Raw genomic sequence first — 22,500 nt, forward strand, 5'->3', positions numbered from 1 at the left:
AACACACTAAACATATATATTTTTTTATATACTTGTATTTGTATAACATTTCCCAATAATTATAATGTTATTCACCAGAAATTCATCTTTGCTATTGTCCAGGAACAATGATCTTTTGAGTTTTCAAGTTGATTAACATTACATTACAGTCGTTTAGCAGACGCTTTTATCCAAAGTGACTTACAATAAGTGTATTCAACATAGGTATTCAAGAGAACTACTAGTCACCAGAAGTCATAAGTGCATCTCCTTTCTTAAACAAGCATCTAAAAGCATAAACCAGAGCAAAAGTACAGAAACAAACTAATACGAATACAATAAGTGCAACAAACTAATACGAATACAATAAGTGCAACAGACTAATACGAATACAATAATCATTTATTAACTTGCAGTTGTAACCAATTAATTGTAACCTTTTTCTTTTTTTGTTGTTTGTGTAGGTGTTCATTGCCCAGTCAAGATCATCAACAAGACACCGAGACGTCGAGGACGAGGAGTTGACCAGGATCTTTGTCATGATCCCCAAATCTTTCTCAGAGGAGGACCTTAAGAACACATTCAAAGTAACTTCTCCCATTTCATCTTCATCTATTACCACTGCTAATATGTCAAATGAGACTGTAAGGAACAACATTTCAGGGAAAGTTGTTGGAGATTTGCACATCTGATGTTTATTTCTATGCTTAATTAAACTGATGGGCTTCATGTCTTTTTGTATCTTATTTTAACTTGATTATAACAGTCTACATTTAATTAAATGCTCTGAAATAGTAAAATAACCTAGAATATTGTCTGCAACTGCTAACTCTTGCCACTGTGTGTGAATGGAAATATTGAATAATGTGTCATCCTACATAACCAGTTTAGCAGGATGAATAGAAACTGATTCATCCCTGGCTTTGTCTCTCTCTTTCTCTCTCTCTCTCTCTTCAGGAGTATGGTGATATTGAGTATTGTGTGATCATCAAGAACAAGTCCACAGGGGAGAGTAAAGGCCTGGGCTACGTGAGATACTACAAACCCTCCCAGGCTGCCATCGCTATAGAGAACTGTGACAAAAGTAGGATGCTTTTAAATTATTTTACTGATTCATTATTGGTGTTAAAAGTAGCTGTCGGAAGAAGTACTGCAGGACTTTAATGTCATAAATGTATTTATTTTATACAGTCAACATTTTTGTCTCTCAGGACTGTGTATCTGCATTGATGATGATTGTGGTTTTTTTTTTAGCTTACAGGGCCATCCTGGCTGAACCTCGCACCAAGGCCCCAGTAACAGAAGACTACTCCGGGGGAATGTCCAGAGGCGATTACTCGAGCGGCGGTGGCGGTGGTGGTGGTGGTGGTGGTGGTGGTGACTCCACGAACCAGTATGCCTTCCCAATGGGTACGCAGTTGTTTGACATCCTTATTTAGTATTTATCGTAGTATTTATCAGGATTTAAGCTTCGATTCTAAGCCCATGATCAGCACTTAAGTCAGTCAGGCATATGACACACAGCACTAATTCCTGTATTTGGTGTCTGCTGTCAGATGACATTGTGCTTAAAAGCCATTGGGAAGACATTATGATGCAGTAGCTAGTGTTTAGAAGTAAGCCCATGAAGTGTTTTCATTACCTTTTTAGCATCGTTATGGAGCAATGTTTTTATGAGTGGGTCCCTGTATTACTTCACATTATTCCACTGATCTACAGGTGGCGGTAACGTGCCCAGAAACACAGCAATGCAGCAGGACAGGCAGGGAAGAAGACTGCTAGCAAGTAATAATAGATTTAAACAAAGTAGGATACAATTTGACACTGTTTGGGAGACCAAAAATGAATAACCGAAATTAAAGATATTACAGCCAGAATACAAATTAAAGTAGCTGAGTTCAGGTTCAATTGAGTTGTGAGCTCTTTAGGGAGCTCATTGTGGCCTGATGTTCCCCAGAGATGTAGGGGATTAACTAAATAAGGAAACAAAGCTTTCTTTATTAACACTGACACACTTTCATTTATAAAGTGCTTCACTTACACAAGAAAAATAGAAAGATTAAAGCAAAACATATATAATACAGCATATAACCACATAAAACACAGCAGCAGGGGACCAATACAAGGCCTTTTTTTTTTTTAAGGATCGGAGAAGTCAAGAAGTAGAAATGTTAGTTTAATTAATGCGATTTTAGAGCAGCTTAATTTGGGCAAATGTAGAGGGAGTTACAGTAATCTAGACTGGAGAAAACGAAAGTGTGAATTAATAGTTTAAGATCTGTAGAAAAAAAAAGACACATCTGATGTTTGCCACATTTCTTAGCTGAAGAAAACAGGACCGGAGAAGCGTAGTATCAAAAGTCTTACACACTATTGGGAATCCCTTACTGCAGTCGTCTCTGTCCTGTTCTTGACTCTGGTGTCTTTCTACAGCTGACCCCGGTAACTACCAGGCCATGGACTACCGCTCCACCGGAGACTTCACGCGCTGCCTGATGATGTCGACACGGGCTGCACTCAGCCAGGAGCAGGTCTTTGCCCTCTTCGACATCATTCCTTGCATGGAATACTGTGAGCTGCAGAGAGACGCTTATGGAATGAGCAAAGGTTAGTGAAACATATTTAAATACAAAATGTTTTTATTTGTCATATATGCTCAAGTAAAAAAAGAATGCATTGGGTTAACCGTAGCTGTCTGTGAATGTTGATGTTCTCCAGCTATTTATATTCATTTTGATGACTCTAAACTTAAAACTTGTCCCGTTGGCCTCAGGTCACGCTCTGATTCGCTACGCTAATCTTGGATCATCGGTCTATGCCAAGGAAAAGCTGAATGGCTTTGAATATCCGCCCGGCAACAGACTGTCAGTCAATTTTGTTGACGACGGAGAGGACCGCAGCAGGTACACACACACAAACACACACATATATACTTAATACACACAACAGCCTACATATACTGTGTGTCTGCAGAAGAGTGGAAAGTTAATGGAGGATGCAGCAGAAATGCCATTTAAGATTGATTCATTTTAAAAGGATCTTAAGTGACACAAAATAATGATACCATTGTGTATCAACCCAGCCTTTTCCCAGTACAGTATTGTAGTACCCAGAAAAGTGATATCTGTGTGAGAGTGCCTGACTTTCTGTCTGTATACAGCCTAGTTTTAAGTATTTTGGTGACACAATAACGACTTAATCAGTGGAAAACCATTTAGCATCAGCTTGAAACCGCCTGTGCTCTTGTTTCTGTGTGCAGTCCTGTAGGTCGGATGGCGATGCAGTTTGTTGCAACTCAGATGATGTCTGCACAGTGGAACGGCCCCTCCTCCAGCCAATCAATGAAGCCTCCTGTAAGCACAATAAATCAATGCCTGATTTACTAAGTTGTGTCGGATAACACTGCAATTTATCTTTTCTTATCCAAGTTATATTGACCCGTAAATTCTTTTTAAAGACTCTTCGACGATAATGAGATTTCTGTACACAGTTATTGAACCAGCACCATAGGTATATAATCAATACTGCACGTGCAAAATAACTTATTTTTACACAAAAATATTTTATGTTTCAGAAAAATAACCAGATTGGTGAGAAAGTTATCATCTCGAAAACAAACGGCAACATTTGCATAATTGTTAAAATCATTTTTCTTGCCGTGGTATCACATTAGAGACATTTTTTTCTACATTTAACCTATCGTAGAAAACAACTCGCCCTGTAACAACTCAAGTTTAATTACTGTTTTGGTAATTATCCCTTCAGGCCACCATTAGCATTTTACAAATGATATAATTCATGTGATAAAAGTTGGTGATTGCACAAGGTTAACCACCGTTGAACTGATGTTACATAATGATAATAAAATGACCCGTTGGTTTTATACTATTATATGTAAATAAATAACTCATCCTTTGTGTGTTTGTCGGTTTCCTCCAGAGTTTCCCCGTCTCCCCGATGCTCCGGATTCAGACCGACGTCAGCCTGCCGCCTCTGAAGAAGCTCGCTCCGCCTGACAGCAAGACCAAGGAGCGCTTGTTTGTTGTGTTCAGTCCCTCCCCGCTGCCCCCGGATGTGCTGGAGGACGTTTTCTGGTATGACCCTCATTCCTTTATTTTACTTATTCATAACAATTGAACATGCATCAATGTGCATATGGTGAACGTAACGGTCTATCAGCCAGAAGGTCGAAGTTTCAATTGATCAAGTTTTTAAGCTTTGTTACTGCAAATGACTGGATAAGAGCATCAAGCTAAATGCTCCTACATTACCGTGCAATTATGCTATTAAAATTATGCTCCAGACAATTTGCATTAATGAACGTTTTGGTCTCCCTCTGTCCTTTTGTAGTCGCTATGGTTCCCTAATTGAGGTCCATTTGGTTCCTGGGAGGAAGGTTGGATACATGAAGTATTCAGAAAAACAGGTAAGACTTTGAACTGTTCAAGTATAAACTCTTACAAAAAAATGTAGTACGTGAAGTTTAACACATGCCGATTACAGGAAAACAGGAAGCATTTGATATAAGAATAGCAAGCAGGGATGGAAGTTTAGTAAAATGTCTGGATAAATGCAGTCTTGGTGGAGGAATAAATAAAGATGGAGGGATGATTAGAGGTAGATTAATGTACAAGGGGAAGTCACATTTTCACCCTGATCTCTGTTGTCAGTGTGCAGACGACGCCATGGCAGCCCTCCACGGTCAGGTCGTCAACGGAGTAAAGATGAAGGTGATGCTGGCCGATCCTCCCAGAGAGGAATCCCACAAACGTCCTCGTACCTACTAGGACCATGTGACCCAAATGACCGGTAAGTTTTAGTATTAACAAGTGAAGAATTGGGTACCAAAGTATTTCACTGTGAACGTATCCTTTGTTACATGGTTTTTGAAAGCTACACATAAACGGAGCAGAGAAGGTTACAATTCTCACAAGTTTTAAAATATTAAATCACATTTCTCTAATGCAACACCAGTGTGTGTTAGTGTCATATGCTTCAGATAGACATGATGACTGACCACTTAAAGAAGACATAAATTACATAAATCAAAGTCTAATCTAGCATATGAAATGTAGCACATTAATCTCACCATGCAGTCCCACACACACACACACACACACACACACCTGTGAACTGGTGTGAATCTGTTATCCTGTCATTTCTGATGACAGTTGAGTTGTTTCTCTTCCTGTGAATAACACTGCAGCTTCTTGTTCCCTAGGCGACTGTTGTCATGACACAATGACACCTGACCTGACCGACCGACCGATATCAAGACCTTCACCCGACCACTGACCCGACCTTTGACACCAGTCTGACCATACTTCTTGCCAGTGACCTTGCTGTGACTCACTGATAGAAAATAGTAAGCGATGGCAGCCACTACTAAAAATGAAGTCTTAATCACATTTAGTCTGTGTAGTCTGTGCTAAGCGTCATGTTTTTATGCTTTTTTAAGTTCAGAAATCTCTCGAGTTTTCAGTTCATTTTAGTTCTGGTGGTTTGCAGCCTTTTTATTCCTGAAAATCTGGGCAGGTAAAGTTTTTAAGATGGATCTAGACATTTGGTTTTTTTTCAGATCTGGTTCTTACTTTTTCCTCTGGTATAACCTGTCACCTCATGTTGAGCTTAGTTCAAAGGTGTTAATCAGACTAACTGTGAACTTTTCTTTGTCAGTAAAAATAAAAATCAGATGAACACCTCATGCACCTCTCGTCTCTTCTGTCACAGTACCTATTCATTTAAATGTTAACTATGTTATATATATATATTAACTAATTTCTGAAAATATTCAATATTTCCTGTTTTACTTGGATCAATTGTTTGTGTGCCTGTTTTGGAAAATACCGTTTATTCTTCAATATAGTGGTTGAAATAAAGCGTGTTATGTTTAACAACCCAAAACTCAGGGTTCACCCCAAAGTTCAGTTTATTTATAAATTTCAACTTCACTGGCAACTAAAATGTATCACCATTGGGCAGCATGTGTTGGTTTCATTTTGGGAATTGAATTACGTCCAAAATTGGTTTTGAAATGAGCAACTGCGTCTTGTCGAGTGGCCAAATGAATGTTCTAAAGTCTTATTCTTAGTTTATATTTTGCTCACATGGTGCACAACCTAAAATAACTGTTTCATTGAACTACCACAAACCAACTGGTATACAGATGACTAGTGGTTTGTAAGGAAAGTACATGTGCATCAGTTGGTTGAGTGCAAATTAAATGTTGTACTGGATGGGAACCATGAACCTTAACATGTTAATCTGGTCGTTGCAATGAGGGGAAAAGCTTTAATATTTAAAAAAAAAAATGCATCACTATCAGTTGGATATGTGTACCTTAAACCTGCAATATTTCACTTTAGTCATCCAAGAAGACACACACTGGATGTACAGTAATCTTTATTTCTTCAGGAGGCATCATGAGAACATTATTTACAATTCTGAGTTTGTAATAGGACCATTTGGTTTTCTTTGCTGGGGTTTTATTATAGTCTGGTCTCAGAAATAGGGCCGACTTTAGAAGCTTGATATGGATTTTTTTTTTTAGATGAATAACATTTCCATAAAATAATCTTCAAACTCCTATCGTTTGGTATGAGAGCAGGTGAACAGATTCAGTTTCTTACAACAGAATCACTCCTGTTCATTTGCTACACGGTTTTAACTTCAGCACTTTCAAACATCCAATGATGTTATTTCATTTGTTGAAGTCCCACAGTACAACCTCACAAGTGTAGTGCTTTCATTTTTAAGGCCCTTACAATGTCTCACTCTGCAAATCACTATATTCAATATTTAACTGATTAGGAAGCCAAATTTCCTTCAGATGCAACTTCACTTTCCTTGTAAGCCAGCGAGTTTGTCGAGCAACAAAAAGTGCACGACAGCCAAATTCTCTTTTTAATGGAAATTCTGACGAGCAACATTCATGTGGAGTCGACCATGGTGTGGAAATGTGGACACCCGAATGGACAAAATAAAAAGCCGAGGTGGTGTTGGGATGTGAGAGGGGCGATACAGAAAACAGAGGGCGTCAAGAGACAGGCAGTGATGTCATGAAATAATCAGGCTTTTATTACTGGAGTCTCTGAAATTTAAAATCATTCAAACGTCTGGTCTCTTCGTTGGTTAAGCTCCATGCATCCGTCAGTCGATCCCTTTGTCCCTTAGTCCGTCCTAACTCCACCCTCCCCTCTCCACAAGCGCTCCCCTCTCAGTCTTCTAGAGCCAGTGTGTTGAGTTCCTCGTCGAGCTCCTCCAGGTCTTCTCCCGTGAACAGGTTCTCGTCCACCGGTACATCCTCCACCTCCTGTTCCTCCTCGTCTTCGTCGTCGTTGTCTTCTTCGTCCTCCCCGCCTCCCTCCGCCCCCGAAAGCCCGTTGGCCTCCTCGCCACCGCAAGCTCCGTTCAGCTGCTCCTCTGTAGAGGGGCGGGAAAAGATTTATTTAATCATGTTTGTTAAAAGTAGAAAGTTAGGACTCAAACAAAATGTCTCGGCTGGTTACTTCTCTGATCAGCTCGTCTTTCTTACCGTTGTCTGTTCCTTTCGGCCGAGTCTTAATCCTTGAGGTGAAGCGGTCCACGGATGCTACGGTGATGCCCGTGTTGTCGACCTCTTGTGGAACAAAACGGGATAGGTCTATGTCCTGGATATCTGAAGAGTCGCTCTGAAATAAAACGTTGTAAATGAGGTTTAGAGGAGAGAGAACCCTGAGATAAATAGTGTTCTTAGTATTTGCTGTCTAATTAGTATTTAAAGAAACAAACCCTGAATGTTAAGTAATAAAAGTTTGTCAGTAATACACAGTGACGAGGACTCATTTTGTCCTAAATGCAGCAAGATAAGTCCTGCTGGATGCTTTTTGTTGTGAATAATGTTATATTAATAAGGTTGCATATTACATGCAAGCTCTATCAGGTTTTCAGGGAGTCATTCATTCAATTTTTTTCAGAACAACACACTCTTAAAGTCTGGGCACTGCACCAACACTCTGCATCACCTGTAAGAAAGCTCTTTATTAATAGCTTATGGATGAGTGAAAATGTGTCTGTGTGCCTCATCTCTGAGATGTGCTAAACCTGGAAATAATTACTTAACAAAAGAGATACTTTATCTTCTCAAGCAGTTTGAGAGATAAATGTTATTTATACTTTAACCACAAGTAACAAAAGAAAACATTTGTTATGGAAAACAAAAGCTGCAGTCGTGAGCTCAAGCTCGATATTGTCTTTAAATGGGCAATTTTGTTAAGAAGTTAACATCAAAATCAACAATTTCAGGACGACACTTTTATATTTAAATATTTAAATTGCCTCATGTTTAAGTATTTGAAGACTTTGCAGAATATGACTTTGCAGAATAACCAAAATAACTTGCAGAATAACAGTTATACTACAGATGATTTGTACCAACAATGCAAACTACATTAGACACCAAAAAGATGTTTGAAATCAATAGGAATTCATACAAAGCCAAATTAAATATCCATCCATTCAACAAATCGAACTCGAAGCAGTTTCTGTTTCTGTGTGCCGTGAAACATTACCTTGTCATCATCTTCTTCTTCGTCTTCGCTGTTATATTGGGTGTCAGTGGCTTCGTCGTCGTCCTCGTCGATCAAATCCGGTCTGAACTCGAACACCTCACGCCCGCTCACCTACGGATACATGTGATTTCATTTAATCCTGTATTACTGCGCAAAAAATAATAACGTACACACACAAAACTTAAACCCGACTCACCACTAGCGATTTCCCAGCCTTAAAGTCGGCCTTCTTCTTCTCCATCTCCACCAGCGCTTTGTCGATCTGTTAATCAGAAGCACAAACAGTAAAATGTAAGAGAGAGAGAGAGAGACTTCAAAATCAAACCCGGACAAACTGATGTTTATGAAAAGAATGATTCAACGTGTTCCAACCTTCTCCTGCCTTTTCCTCTTCTTCCAAGCCAGGAAAGTCTCCAGGGTGATCCGGGTCACGTTGGCACCCAGAGCGGCTCGCTGAGAGAGAGAGAGAGAGAGAGAGAGAGACGACAGGATGAGCAGAGTAGAGAGAGAGAGAGAGAGCGCTTCCAGGGTAACGGCAGTCACAGAGTATTTATAGATTAAGATTTATTTATGGGTCGTTTTGGACGGACCAAATATTGTTTTTGTGGTCTCAGTCCCACTGTATTTTATTGTAGTATATATTTAATGTGTAAATAAAGTTTACTTACTCAATACGAGCACTAATGATACATAATTATTACGGCCACTTTTGATCCGTGCATCTCCACTAACTGGTTTTCACTTTTGAGTCTTGATTAAAATCAACTTACATTTTATTATTCTGCTGCACCCATAATCAACCATTTCTAAATTTCAAATCTATTTGGTTGAAGACAATTCTTTATTGTTTGTGCTGTACAACGTTATTGAACCCAAACCTCCAAGAATATCACAGAATTGGACTGTGGTCATTTTTTTTCTCTGAATATATTAACAAAGAATAGCAAAGTAGAGAATTAAAGATTATTTTTGGAGCTTTTTCTTGCCTTAACTGAACAGAGTAAGACCTAAAACAAAAGGCGTCCCCTCAGTGGAGTCAAACCTGTGACGTAACCAATCCGCTCCGGTAGAGACTTCCTCATCCCTCCGTCCATCCTCACCTCGTTTTCTATCAGTTCCTCCAGCGAAATCTTCTCCTCCTCCTTCTCCTCCTTCTTCTTGTCCTTCTTCAGCACAAAGCCCGGTGGCAGAGCGTGGCGGTACATACAGACGTCGCTCGACGGACACGACCAGAACCAACCGTACTTGTTGTTCTCTATGGCGTACAGGAAGTGCTTGCACACCTGCAGACGAAAGAAACACAACGGAGTAGATGATGTTACACAGAGGCCATTGAGGTTTTAGTGTCTCTCTCGCGGGTCCATATGTTTGGGGATAAACTGTCATGAGATCAGATTTACTGAATCAATCACTAGCAGAAATTCTTCTGTTTTTTTTTGTCGTTTTAAAACGACCCTGATGTCGTCTTTTCCTTTTTCACAAAGATGCTCATCTGGTGCTCAAAGGACAGACTGTTTGGCTTTAATTCACGGCCAAACTGACTCTCAGCCAAATGTGAACGCCCCCAACAACAAGAAGAAAACCTCAGGGACCAAAGATGTTTATAATGATTGATCGTATCAAATACCTCCACTGTTGAACAACCTTGCCCAAGGATGCCACTGAAGATATTTATCCTCCTCCTCTGTCTCTTCATCATCTCTTTTATCATCTTTAGACTTCCTGAACTCTTATATGGCTGTAACATGATTTAATCTCTCTGCCTGCATATTGAATTTATTTTCACCAATTCGGGCTCCATTTGGGCTTTTATATCCCTCTTAGCAGTTTCTTACACTTTTAGAAAACAACTGGTCATATTATCAAATGATAATGCGTCTTCCTCTTCATCTTTTCCTCCGTCTTCATCCATTGTTAATATTTTTCATCATCACAAAAGACTTACAATTTGCGTTTTGGCTTTCTTCTTCTCCGCCTCTCCGTGTTTCTTGTTCACCACCTCCTCCAGCTTCTTCTCATCCCAGTTGTCCATAGTGTCTAAACGGAAAACGACAATTTATTTAAAACCGTAATGAAGAGTTTTACAAATAATAAAACCCAATGTAAAATAAAGTAAGTAATTCTCTGGAGAAAGAGCATACATATATATTGATTTATGATTTAGTGAGGGATAGATTGGCTTCTGATTCACAGGTGGCTATTAAGTTTTGGGGGTTTATCTCTAACTCGTCTCTCGCAACACTAACACTTAAAATGACAAATTTGTATTAATTAAATAAACAGAAAGAAGAAACAGTTACATGTAATTGTAACGTTTGTACTAGATGGACAACTTGTTTAAACTTTATTACAGCCATTTAGGGAGAATTATATTAAACATTAGAATTGTATTAAGAAGCAGAAATGATGACATCGTTCAATGCAACATAGTTTAACACTATTCACTAACCTTTCTCCAGTTCGTCATCTCTCTCGTCCACGTAGAGGCTCCTCTTCTCACATTTCCTCTCCATTGTCAAGTCATGGCTGAACTTGCACTTGTCACCTTTAGTGCACTGGCCCTGCTTAAAGAACGCACACAGCACCGACTTCGGATCAACACCTGCAGACAAACAGAGAAGATTGATTGATGATTAATTATTTTTTTCTATAACACTTGCCAAAAAAAAGAACAAGGAAATATTTGGCATTTCTTACATAATAATAATAATACTAATAATAATACATGACGAATACATTGAATTGAATGACTATCAGAGTTAAAGTTCATTACTCTTCCATCATATTCACAGACAGCGTTGTCGGTTACCTTTGGCCACTTTCTGAGCAGCGACTACCGGTTTAAACAGCTCGTTGAGTTCGTCCAACTCCTTCTTCTTGTCGGTCTTCTTATTAGTCTTGTCTCCCTCAGCCTGGGCCGTCCAGACACACACACAAACACAAACATATGGTAGATATATTTAAAAATGAAATCTGGTCAACAAAAGTGTTCTTTGGTCTCTTACAAATGTGACAGTTTAAAATGTTATGGCATCAGGAGAAAAGAAGTAGAGTGAGAAACGGTGAGGAGATTGTTTGAGACTGTCAGAGATATGAAGTGATGGAGAAAATAAAAAATAAAACAGATAGTTAGAACAGAGTTTCCTCCTGACCTGTCTGGCACCGAGTGGCACTTGTTTGACTTGCTGGGTAACGTTCTTGATGAACTTCTGCTGCTTGGCGCCCTTCTTGTTCTTCAGGCCAAATGTCTTGTCCTAGAAATAAAAACAAAAAAACAATCTTACAACTTCCAAAAACTTGTTTTTTCGATTATTACAAACCAACAAAGGATGAAGGAGAATAAACTTGTAGCATCACAGAGCTTAAAGTCCCTTACACACTTTTTTAGAGGTTTTAGAAGCATCTGGAAATCTTGGCGCTTCTACATTTCATTATTAGACACGACCACCAACATCTGATTAAAAGCTCTGGCAACCAAACACGACCTTTATTTAAATGCCAACTGCGTTTTCTGACACAGAATTGTGCTGGTTGGTTTATAGATGATCCACATCTACTAACAAATCATGAAACCTGTTGCTTTTTGCTGCAGAGCGCCTCGATAAAAAGAACATGAGTTACTTTTATCACAGTAATACGAATAATTTTACCCGAAAGATTGACGTTATTGCATTTAGTGTGTAGTGGTCTTCAAATTAAATAAAATTAGGTTATATTAACACCAATATGACACTTTGGTAACCAGAATGTGATTTGAGCCCAAACAAAGCTCACACACTTTTCTGAGATTTATTATGTCATATTACTATAATCCGTCTACTCTGAGACGGCAACAATATCTTTGAGAGAAGAGCTGTAAATAAATCAGATGAGTTGGGATCAAGTCGGTGTCAAGTGTTGACAGACTTTTGTCTAAATGTCTCCACATTAACTTAAATTTAAACAACTTTGTTACTTTGAAAACTGGTGGATACATCTTGTGTTATGTAATAATGTTACTGTGATATTAGAGTAGATATTGCCTTAGACTTTTTATAAAGTAATAAGTCATAACTTTAATCTTTTCCTGGTTTTAAATGCTGCATTATAGTAAAGTGATGGAATTTTCTGAATTCACCAGACTGTCATTATATCCACATCACGGATGATTATTTAAAATAAATCAATGTGTAAATAACTGGTGAAAGCACCCTTCACTGTCAAAAATATTGTGATTTTCTTTCATTTACAACCCTTTCTGATTGAAGACAGTTTACCCTATAATCAATATATAACAATAAGTATGTTTCATTTTAAATAATGCTGTAGTCTTTAACAAACATGATGACAACTAGTGTTTTAAAGCACATGTGAGTGTCCAATAGTTTCTGGACAACAAAGGAGGTCTATGGCACAGACAATGCTTGTTAATCAACAGAATATATTCATGTTTGTGTGATTTGGAGGAAACACCTCACACAAAGTCCCTGTTGTGTGATTAAACATGTGAGCCGGTATTGATATTTCTCCAGTTATAAAGCTGCTTATTATTCCATTTTGTTTGCTTTTGGAGCATTTTGTATCGCGTTTTACTACCTTTTTAATCTATAACCTTGGTAAAGGTATAATGTAGGTAAAAATCTTGTGTTTTAGAAAGAAATGGCTATGACAGACAGCACCAATAAACCAATAATACTGTTACACAGAGCACAGAAGATCATATACATTTGATAATATAGATTAAAATCTTGTATGTCACTTTATTATATTGGAATTAAGTAGGCCACACTAGTGTTTTAAAGCACATGTGAGTGTCCAATAGTTTCTGGACAACAAAGGAGGTCTATGGCACACAATGTTAAGCTATATCACAGACAATACTTCATTTTTGTGTGATTTGGAGGAAACACCTCACACAAAGTCCCTGTTGTGTGATTAAACACGTGATAAATAGATTTACGTGGCACGTTTTTTCTGAATGAAATGCCCTTAAATGAAACCCCAGCAGGTGTTGGACACGCAGACAGGGGTGTGGGGCTCCACATCACAGTCTGACATGCCTGGTTTTGTGAGCACACATGGGTCTGAGCACCAGGACCAGCTCAGACCTGGTCCCTGATCTGGGTCCCTGAGAGGCCGGGGAGGAGGCCCACGGGCCCGCAACACGACCCAGGCTCACACACCGTGTCTACAAACCACCAGAGACATCCACACAACACAACACAACACATTAAGAGCTCATATTTGTGTTAGAATTGTGACTTTTGGGGCCTTTTGGCGACCTTTCTAGGACGTGAGAGTGCAGCCTCTGCGTTAGCTTGTGTTAGCATAGCCGAAGCTAACTCGCTAACTTTTTTTTATTACCTCAATAATCTTCTCCTTCTTCTTCTCCTGGGTCTTTTTATTGCCCCCGGGAGGGACGGGCTTCTTCGGCGGCATGTTGGTGAAGTGTCTGCGGTGTTGAGCAGCGCGATGGGCCGGGCAGTCTGTCTTTTAAACGGGCTGTTTCGGGCCGGGAAGTCACCGCACGGCAACGGCGTTTCTAGGCCACATGTGCGTTGTTGATGTTCTGTGGCGTCATCACGCACCGCGCAGGGCATGACGGGTAGTGTAGTCTACGTCACCGGGCCGGTTGTGGTTCTTGTTGAAATGTGTGTTCGTGCACGAGCTGACAGGAAGTAAACGAGGACCGAAGATGTTGCCCTAGCAACAGCGCGGCAATAACCAGCGGTGGAAGAAGTAACAAAAGTAAAAATACATGTCACAATAAATATATTATATATATACATATATATATATATATATATATATATATATATATATATATGTATATATATATTTTATTTATATATATATATATATATATATTATAATATATATATATATATATATATATATATATATATATATATATATATATATATATATTATATAGTTCTACATAAATAGTTATATATATATATATATATATATATATATATATATATATATATATATATATATATATATATATATATATATATATATATATATATATATATATATATATATATATATATATATATATATATATATATATTATATATATATATATATATATATAATATATAAAATATATATATATATATATACATATATATATATATATATATATATATATATATATATATATATATATATATATATATATATATTATATATATATACATTATATTATATATATAATATATATATATATATGTATATATATAAATAAAATACATGTTACAATAAATAAATGTATATATAAGAAGTACCAAAAGTAAAGTAAAAATACATGTACAATAAATATATAATATATATATATATATATATTATATATATATACATGAGAAAGTCTATAACCAGTGGTGGAAGATGTACCAAAAGTAAAAAAAATACATGTTACAATAAATAAATTGTATATATAAGAAGTACCAAAAGTAAAAAAAACCTTCTCATACATGTTACAATAAATATATATATATATATACATATACTCATATATATATATATATATATATATATATATATATATATATACAGTACCAGTCAAAAGTTTGGACACACCTTCTCATTCAATGGTTTTTCTTTATTTTATTTTTTCCTACATTGTAGATTAATATTGAAGACATCCAAACTATGAAGGAACTTTTGACTGGTACTGTATACCCTACATATACAGTACGAGTCAAAAGTTTGTAGTAGTAGTACTATATATATATATATATATATATAATATATATATATATATATACAGTACCAGTCAAAAGTTTGGACACACCTTCTCATTCAACTACTTGGAAGAATGTAAAATATAAAACATATTCTGGTTTGTTGAGCATTTGTTTGTTTACCACATAATTCCATATGTGTTCCTTCATAGTTTGGATGTCTTCAATATTAATCTACAAGGTTTTTTTGTTGGATAGCTTGTGCATTAATCCACTGCATCAATTGGCTCTTATCTTAATTCATAATTATACATCATCATTTATTTATTGGTGATGTTTAGTATTAGGAATCTGAATCTGCAAAGTAATTTATAAGGAAAATTATCAAATAAATGTTGCATTGTATAAAGTACAATATTTGCCTCTGTATAAAGAAACAGAAGATAGAAATATTCAAGTAACAAGTACCTTAAAATTACACTTAATTGCAGTGCTTGAGTGAATATACATAGTTACCCTCTACCACTGGCTATAACAAAAAAAAAAAAACCTTTATCTTGGAATAGGCACCGGGAAAAACCCTCATAATCCAGATTTTCTTTTTTCATAGTACATATTTTTTAATTGTTTGTTCATTTTTATTATGAGTGGACTGCAGCTAAATTTCTATCACCCTGATATTACCATAGCTGAGCCGGTATTGCTATTTCTCCAGTTATAAAGCTGCTTATTATTCCATTTTGTTTGCTTTTGGAGCATTTTGTATCGCGTTTTACTACCTTTTTAATCTATAACCTTGGTAAAAGTATAATGTAGGTAAAAATCTTGTGTTTTAGAAAGAAATGGCTATGACAGACAGCACCAATAAACCAATAATACTGTTACACAGAGCACAGAAGATCATATACATTTGATAATATAGATTAAAATCTTGTATGTCACTTTATTATATTGGAATTAAGTAGGCCATATTGAAGGAATCGTGTATGTGACGGATGTACAAGAAAAGGATCTCCAATATTATAAGATATGTCTGTGTATTTATATTTTATATATTTTTTAGTGAACTGCTGCAGTGATTGACGTTTCACTCAGGGTCCACTATCATTTTATTGCAGTGTTAGTATTTAAGCACCAGGTGTCAGTGTTGCAACATCTGCCAGTTGAGGTGAGAAGTAACAGACAAGAGAGTAGTGACTAGTTTAGTGGTCAAGAAGTTCAATCAAAGTCCCAGCATAATAACTTAGAGAGCATAGCATTGATATCGACATGAGAAAAAGAAGAAACTTAGTCCGTAGAAGTAACTGGCTGATTGTCTTTTTTAGTATTATTGAATTTTGACTGAGCAAATTTTCTCATTATGTTAGTTTTAAAGAAGAATTATGGAGTTATGAGTATCTGATTACTACAGAACCACTAAGGTAAATTCCTTGAAATACAGTTATCAGTGGTAAGATGATAAAATGACCAACCATTTAAAGTTTCATTAAGATTTATCTTTCTGTTAACAAGTAATAGATTATTTTGTGAAATTCACCTGTAGCAACCAGAGCTGATTGACCTGCAGCACCCAAACGATCAAGACAGGCAAAAAAAACAATTGTGGCTTGATCGCAGAGAGGCAGAATGCTCGGAAGTTGGAGATGACTGGATTAATTATTTAGGAGGAGTTTACCCACATATACAAATATGTTGCAGAATCCTGTTTTGGGCAAGAAACCTATGCTCCAGTGTGAAAAGAGTGTGTAATGAATGAAACCATGAGTGGTTTACAAATAATCGTCCGAAGCATAAAAAAAAAAAGGTTGTTAATGAGCCGCCATCTGGCCGGTGGACATAAGACTGTTTTATTAGCTTTTTGCCTCTATTTAACAGTTTGATTGTACAGGCTGCTGCTCAATTAAGACACCCCTGGTACAACTTTACTGCCTGGTGGACATTTTTAGACCTATCTGGAAACCTTTGCTGTGGAGGTCGTATGGTCTCTGAGCTCTAAGTGCTTTCGGGCGGGGGAAGAAGAAGAGCAACATCTCTTTGCAACGCCACGGTTTGCAGTTCTGCAGAAGAAAACCCCCTTTATTTTTTTCTGTTACCAGAAGCGTGAGATGGTGTCATGGCTGCAGGGCAGAGAGCCAAACCAGCAGGGGTGTTACTGTTTCAGCTGCTGATCAGACTTGATTCTAATTAGATTCCACTTAAGTTACTAATGTGATTTCATTTGGCACATTTGACATGTGTGGCCTTCGTCCACATCCTGTCTCAGTTCACTCTTCAGGACGTGTCCGTGTGTGTGTGTGTGTGTGTGTGTGTGTGTGTGTGTGTGTGTGTGTGTGTGTGTGTGTGTGTGTGTGTGTGTGTGTGTGTCGTAGAGCAAAGGCGTAGTCACGAGCCAAAATGGGTCACACACACGCCTGATCCTTTTGGGCTCCTCGTTTGCTCTCTTGTGTTTTAATGAGCCTTGTGTTTTTCTTTCGAGGGTAAGGGACAACATTTACTCAGTTTGGGTGCCCAGATAATGACAGTACTAGTAGAGCGCTTTAATGAGACCCAGAGTGAGACAATGAATTTATTCCAGCAGCATCGTTGGCTGCAAACGTGCTAGCATCCTGCGTGCTGTCTGTTAGCATGCTCTGATGCTACTTCATTCCATCTGATTCAGACGTGGAGATATTGATATGTAACACGCCCTTTTCCACCCCGAGCTCAGTTAGCTGGCATATATGATAACCTGCATTGACATGGCTCCTGAGTGCATGGCTAAAGGCTAGATTTTAAGACAACAGAGGTGGGTTTTATTGCCTCCAGCAAACTTTCACTCACTTCACCTCCTTCTCTCCCTCTTCCTGCGAGGATCTTTATGTGTGTGTATGTGTGTGTGAGAGAGAGCTGTCTAATAAATCACTATATCTGCTACAAGACCATTTTTCTCCATAACCGCCTTCTTCATATTCATACAAACATCGATCTTTTCCCGCAGAGGGCATGCATGTCATGTACAAACGCACAACAACACCAGCACACACATGGCTGCACATGAAAATCCAGTAACTGCCCTGCAGATGGAAAGAAAACATCTCCCGCCTAATTAGGAAAGCACAGCAGTCCATCTTCCCATGGCATCTCAGAAAACTTGACACAGCGCAACCTATTCCAGCCCCAATTCTTTTTTTTTGGAGGAAATAATCGAAAGCGTCCTGGCTCGGCCTCCTCCTGCTGCTTCCAAGGACAAACAGCAGCACCTTGTCTGCACCGCCGACTGCTGAGCAGGTCATCGGCTGTCAGCTGCTCCTCGTCAAGAAGCTGCACGACACTGAGGGCAGAAAAAAGGTTAGGAAAAGATTGGCTCCAACCAGGCCCACCCAGGCAACTACCTGCTCCAAACCCCCCCCTCCCCAATAAAAAGAGTGCTGCTGCATAAAGACCCAGACCTCCCATCACCTCACCCTCTCTTCCCCCCTGCACACCGCTGAGATCTCATCAGCCTGCGATGCTCCTTAGGACCTGTGTTGTCCGAGCCTTTGAGGCAGTAGCTCCAAAACTATGGAACGCTCTGCCTGCACACCTACCTTTAGCTGAATATGTGATTTCATTTAAAGTGGCCCTATATGCCTTTCCACTTTTTCCCTCTTCTTTAGTGTGTTGTATATATTTTTGTGCATGTAAAAGGTCCGTAGAGTGTAAAACCTGAAGTCCACGCCTAAAAGGAGTTACCCTCCCCCTCAGAAGCTCCTGAGCTCCTGAAACGGCTCCATTGAATTCTCTCCTTCACTTCTGTAACTTTATGAGGTCATAATGTAACTTTATGAGGTCACAATGTTACAGAAGTGACGTAAAACTCCTTCCGGCTAGTTTGGCCCTCAAACAACAAAAGAGAGAGACGGAGCTGAAGCTCTGGAGGAAGAGTTTTTTGAAATGTGAAACGTTGACCAATCACAACAGAGCGGGCTAGCTGACCAATCAGAGCAGACTTTGCTTTCTGGAGGGAGGAGCAAGCGCTACAACGGAGCGTTTCAGAGAGAGGGTGAGAAGAGGTGCTGCAGGACAGCCAGGATGAGAAAAACAAGGAGGATTATGAGCATTAACGCATGAAAACATGTTGTAACTGTAACTTGAGATAAAAATATGCACCCGGAAAATAGCATAATAGGGCCTGTTTAAGTTTTTATTGTGTATTTACTGTCTTTTGTACCTTTCTTAATACGCTTTCGTGCTTTATGTTTTGTTTATGTTGATTTCTTTTTTTAGTTTTCTTTCTTGTCCCCAATTCTGCTGCTGTTAATCACTGTGACTTCTGTCTGTAAAAAGCGCTATATAAATACATTTTACTTACTTACTTACTTACTTACTTACTTACTTACTTACTTACTTACTTACTTACTTACTTACTTCCTTCCTTACATACTTACTTACTCCTCGCAATCCAGGAGTCATTTTCTGCTGTATGTGAATCCCACTCTCCTCTTCGAAACGACTCGTCTACATTTACTTTAGATCATTTCCTACATTTCACAACAATGACTTCCACGAGAGAACAGGTGTGAACTTGTTGTATTTAGCATTGGGTTTTTTTTATGTTCAGGTAATGAGCAAGAGCAGGAGAAGCAGTGATACTGACAGCGAGAGAGCCCGTTTTCTTTTTTTATTTCTTGTTTCATCCTAGAAGAGGGAGAATCGTATCCTTTTACTGATAACGCATCTTGTCTGCTGGATGCATTGTACTCCGGTCCCTCGGGGCTCCTGTCGGTGGAGAGATTGCCGTGTACTCCTCCTCTCTTGGTGGAATTCTTTCTCCCCGTGTGACGGTTGGATGTGCAAAATGAAGTTTTGAAAGGAGCGCTTTGCTTGATAATCCTGAGGGACTGACACCAAAACACAGGATGTTTAGCCTACTGTTGATGTTTTAGATAACTGACAGATCGTGTGCTGCATTTGTAGTCATTTCTTTATATATATATATACCATTGTAGCTGCAAAACACTGGAAATATCTCAAGATATCCACAGTTATATACAGAGAAACAGAGCAACAAACAACCAGAGTTCAAGATGTTTTCCGGTTGCTATTTTTAAACCATGTTAAACTGTTTTCAGGAGGATTTTCTTTTAACAAGCTTCCCCATTATTCACTTACTGCAGAAAGAAATGTCCAGACTCCTTCTCACAACTGAATTGAGCTGTTTGTAAACCTTATTACTGTCAGTCATACGTCACCAATTCACTTTTCGTGGATGCACCGGCAGCACTGATGACTTTTTTTATTGTGGTATATTCAGCTATTGACTCCCTGCAGGTTTTTTTGTATCAGCATAAAACTGTTGGTTGTTTTGTTTTTTTACGATTTTACTACTTTTTATATTCCTACTACGCCTTTTTATTGTGTGTTTCTATTTCATTATTTTATTGTGAACTCCATCTGCAATCCATATTCATCTCATGGGACAATAAAGATCGAATTGAACTGCACACAGTCACTCAGGGAGGAATGAGCTGTGATGGTATACTGGCAGATAACTGGAAACGATGGGAACATTAATGAGTAAGGTCATAAAAAAAGGACTGTTTGGAAAACTATCTCACTACATGGTTCGGTTTTGTAACTTCTGGGCCTTCGAACACATCACAATATCAGGAATAAACATTAAGGAGTCTTTAAAGTGCTCAGGAAAATTTGAACCTACATTCTTCAAACTAAATCTGCTGATGAGGATCATGTTATATGACCGAATGCTCCAAAAACCACTACAAAATGGACTTTTGAACTGTGGAAATCAACAAAATAGTCCTAAAATCTAATGCATTTGCAATGCTTTGTGTAACACACTACAAAAAGCCTAAATCATACATCAATCACAATCAACATGTTGAGCCTCGTTCTAGACATCCACATATTTTATTCAAATATAGTTTTGCCAGATAGAAAAAAGTTAAATGTCCCATAAGCTTAAAATGATTGTATGATGAGGAAAAAAAATTGATAGATTAGATTATTGAAAAAGCATGATTGGCTGTAAAGAGGAAACTTGCGTAAACACAGATGTAGTATCCATGTTTTGCTACTCAGAAATGTACTCTTCGCTAAGTCCCGCCCCTCGATTGCAGACTGGCAAATCATAGCAAAGCAATGGTACGACAACTTTTCGGCTGTTCTCCACAGACTCTTGGAATCAGTTTGACATCCTGTATATAATCCTTCAAACACATATTGTTAACCTTTCTGTCTGCTTTAATCTGAAATCACCTTTTTTATTTTTCCGATAATTAGATAATACTTCTTTTGGGAGTGCCGTTAGTGACAGTGTGGGCTCCATGGTAACGTAGCTCTGAAAGCTTGACGGAGCAGTAGTGGGGGGGGGCGGGGCTTAGCGAGGGTCAAAGGATTAAATGTGACAATGCCGACTAAAACCCACTACTAATTGTAAGCATCACAAAATGGTTAAATTACTGTGCATAATGGAATTTCAAATTATGGATCGTACAAATACGATCATACATTTGGCAATGTAATCGAATAGGTCCGGTGTTGAATCTCTATTAGCTCATAATCAAACAACAGCACATTGTAGAGATGCTGTAAACTCATTTTTTCACAGATTTTAAAGTGATACAGTTCACGTTTTCCATTTCAATTCAGCCAGGAAAAAAAATGTTTGTTTGTCTCTTTTTTTGTACAATGATGTGAACAGTCATCACAAGCAGTCGATTGAAATTGGCACAAGCATGCGTGGTTTGTGTGCTGAACTCAAATGGACTAGAAATAATGTCCCTATGGTCCAAACTTCCCCTAGTTGGAATAACAGCCATGCCAATATTTGTAGGCAGGAACAAGAATGGGGTCATCAGCTTCCAGAGCCAGAAAAAATGGTGGACCCATGCATTCAACGCAGCTGTGCGTGTTGATGTAAGTCTCCTAAAAATCATCATATCGTCAAAAGCTCCAGAACAGCTACTAAATGGAGCTAAACGTGATGTTTCCAAGGTCAGGAATAAACATTGAACCTCAGCTTTTAAGCCAACATGGAGGAGAAGTCTGTGGCAAAAACTCCTGATATTAAAGATCATGTGACAGACAGACCGAGTGAATCTCAACTCTTCTCAGTTCAACATAGAAAAAAAGTGATTTGCTCCATGTAACTTCTCTCACAGCGTCCGAATCGACTGATAATAACTGAACAGACAACCAATTGCTGACAACTTATTGATTAGGACAAAATAATGAACAGGAAACCGCCAAAATAAACACGATGTCAGACTGATAATGAAGGAAAAACAAAGTGACAGTAAAGTCTGAACATCAGCCTACAA

The 22,500-nt window shown here is 38.1% G+C and overlaps 2 protein-coding genes across 2 annotated transcripts in view; one reads left to right on the forward strand and one right to left on the reverse strand.

The window, feature by feature from the left end:
• rbm45 (RNA binding motif protein 45) overlaps positions 1 to 5,674 on the forward strand; it is a 10,179-nt gene extending 4,505 nt beyond the window's left edge. The window contains exons 2-11 of the mRNA XM_054600378.1: positions 444 to 566; positions 937 to 1,063; positions 1,234 to 1,389; positions 2,413 to 2,586; positions 2,753 to 2,882; positions 3,239 to 3,332; positions 3,919 to 4,073; positions 4,330 to 4,405; positions 4,650 to 4,788; positions 5,201 to 5,674. Coding sequence (XP_054456353.1) covers positions 444 to 566; positions 937 to 1,063; positions 1,234 to 1,389; positions 2,413 to 2,586; positions 2,753 to 2,882; positions 3,239 to 3,332; positions 3,919 to 4,073; positions 4,330 to 4,405; positions 4,650 to 4,766 — 1,152 coding nt within the window. The 3' untranslated portion in view covers positions 4,767 to 4,788; positions 5,201 to 5,674. The remainder of the gene's footprint in view (positions 1 to 443; positions 567 to 936; positions 1,064 to 1,233; positions 1,390 to 2,412; positions 2,587 to 2,752; positions 2,883 to 3,238; positions 3,333 to 3,918; positions 4,074 to 4,329; positions 4,406 to 4,649; positions 4,789 to 5,200) is intronic.
• Positions 5,675 to 6,868: 1,194 nt separating this feature from the next.
• On the reverse strand, positions 6,869 to 14,145 carry zc3h15 (zinc finger CCCH-type containing 15). The gene is made up of 11 exons (XM_054600294.1): positions 13,872 to 14,145; positions 11,681 to 11,782; positions 11,338 to 11,440; positions 10,978 to 11,130; positions 10,474 to 10,565; positions 9,629 to 9,811; positions 8,901 to 8,981; positions 8,725 to 8,790; positions 8,529 to 8,639; positions 7,514 to 7,649; positions 6,869 to 7,401 (listed from the first exon to the last, which is right to left on the reverse strand). The coding sequence occupies exons 1-11, from the start codon at positions 13,944 to 13,946 to the stop codon at positions 7,196 to 7,198; spliced, it is 1,308 nt and encodes a 435-aa protein (XP_054456269.1). The 5' UTR covers positions 13,947 to 14,145; the 3' UTR covers positions 6,869 to 7,195.
• Between the last annotated feature and the right edge of the window lie 8,355 nt (positions 14,146 to 22,500).

The sequence above is a fragment of the Anoplopoma fimbria genome, chromosome 6 (genome assembly GCF_027596085.1).
Source record: "Anoplopoma fimbria isolate UVic2021 breed Golden Eagle Sablefish chromosome 6, Afim_UVic_2022, whole genome shotgun sequence".
NCBI lineage: Eukaryota > Metazoa > Chordata > Actinopteri > Perciformes > Anoplopomatidae > Anoplopoma > Anoplopoma fimbria.

What these genes read in the sequence shown, in the direction of transcription:
- zc3h15 (XM_054600294.1), bottom strand. Translation starts at nt 13,946, where the DNA reads ATGCCGCCGAAGAAGCCCGTCCCTCCCGGGGGCAATAAAAAGACCCAG. An exon ending in TGCTCAGAAAGTGGCCAAAG is followed by an intron (nt 11,131 to 11,337) that starts GTAACCGACAAC and finishes GTTTGTCTGCAG; the next exon opens with GTGTTGATCCGAAGTCGGTG. An exon ending in AGATGACGAACTGGAGAAAG is followed by an intron (nt 10,566 to 10,977) that starts GTTAGTGAATAG and finishes TTTTCCGTTTAG; the next exon opens with ACACTATGGACAACTGGGAT.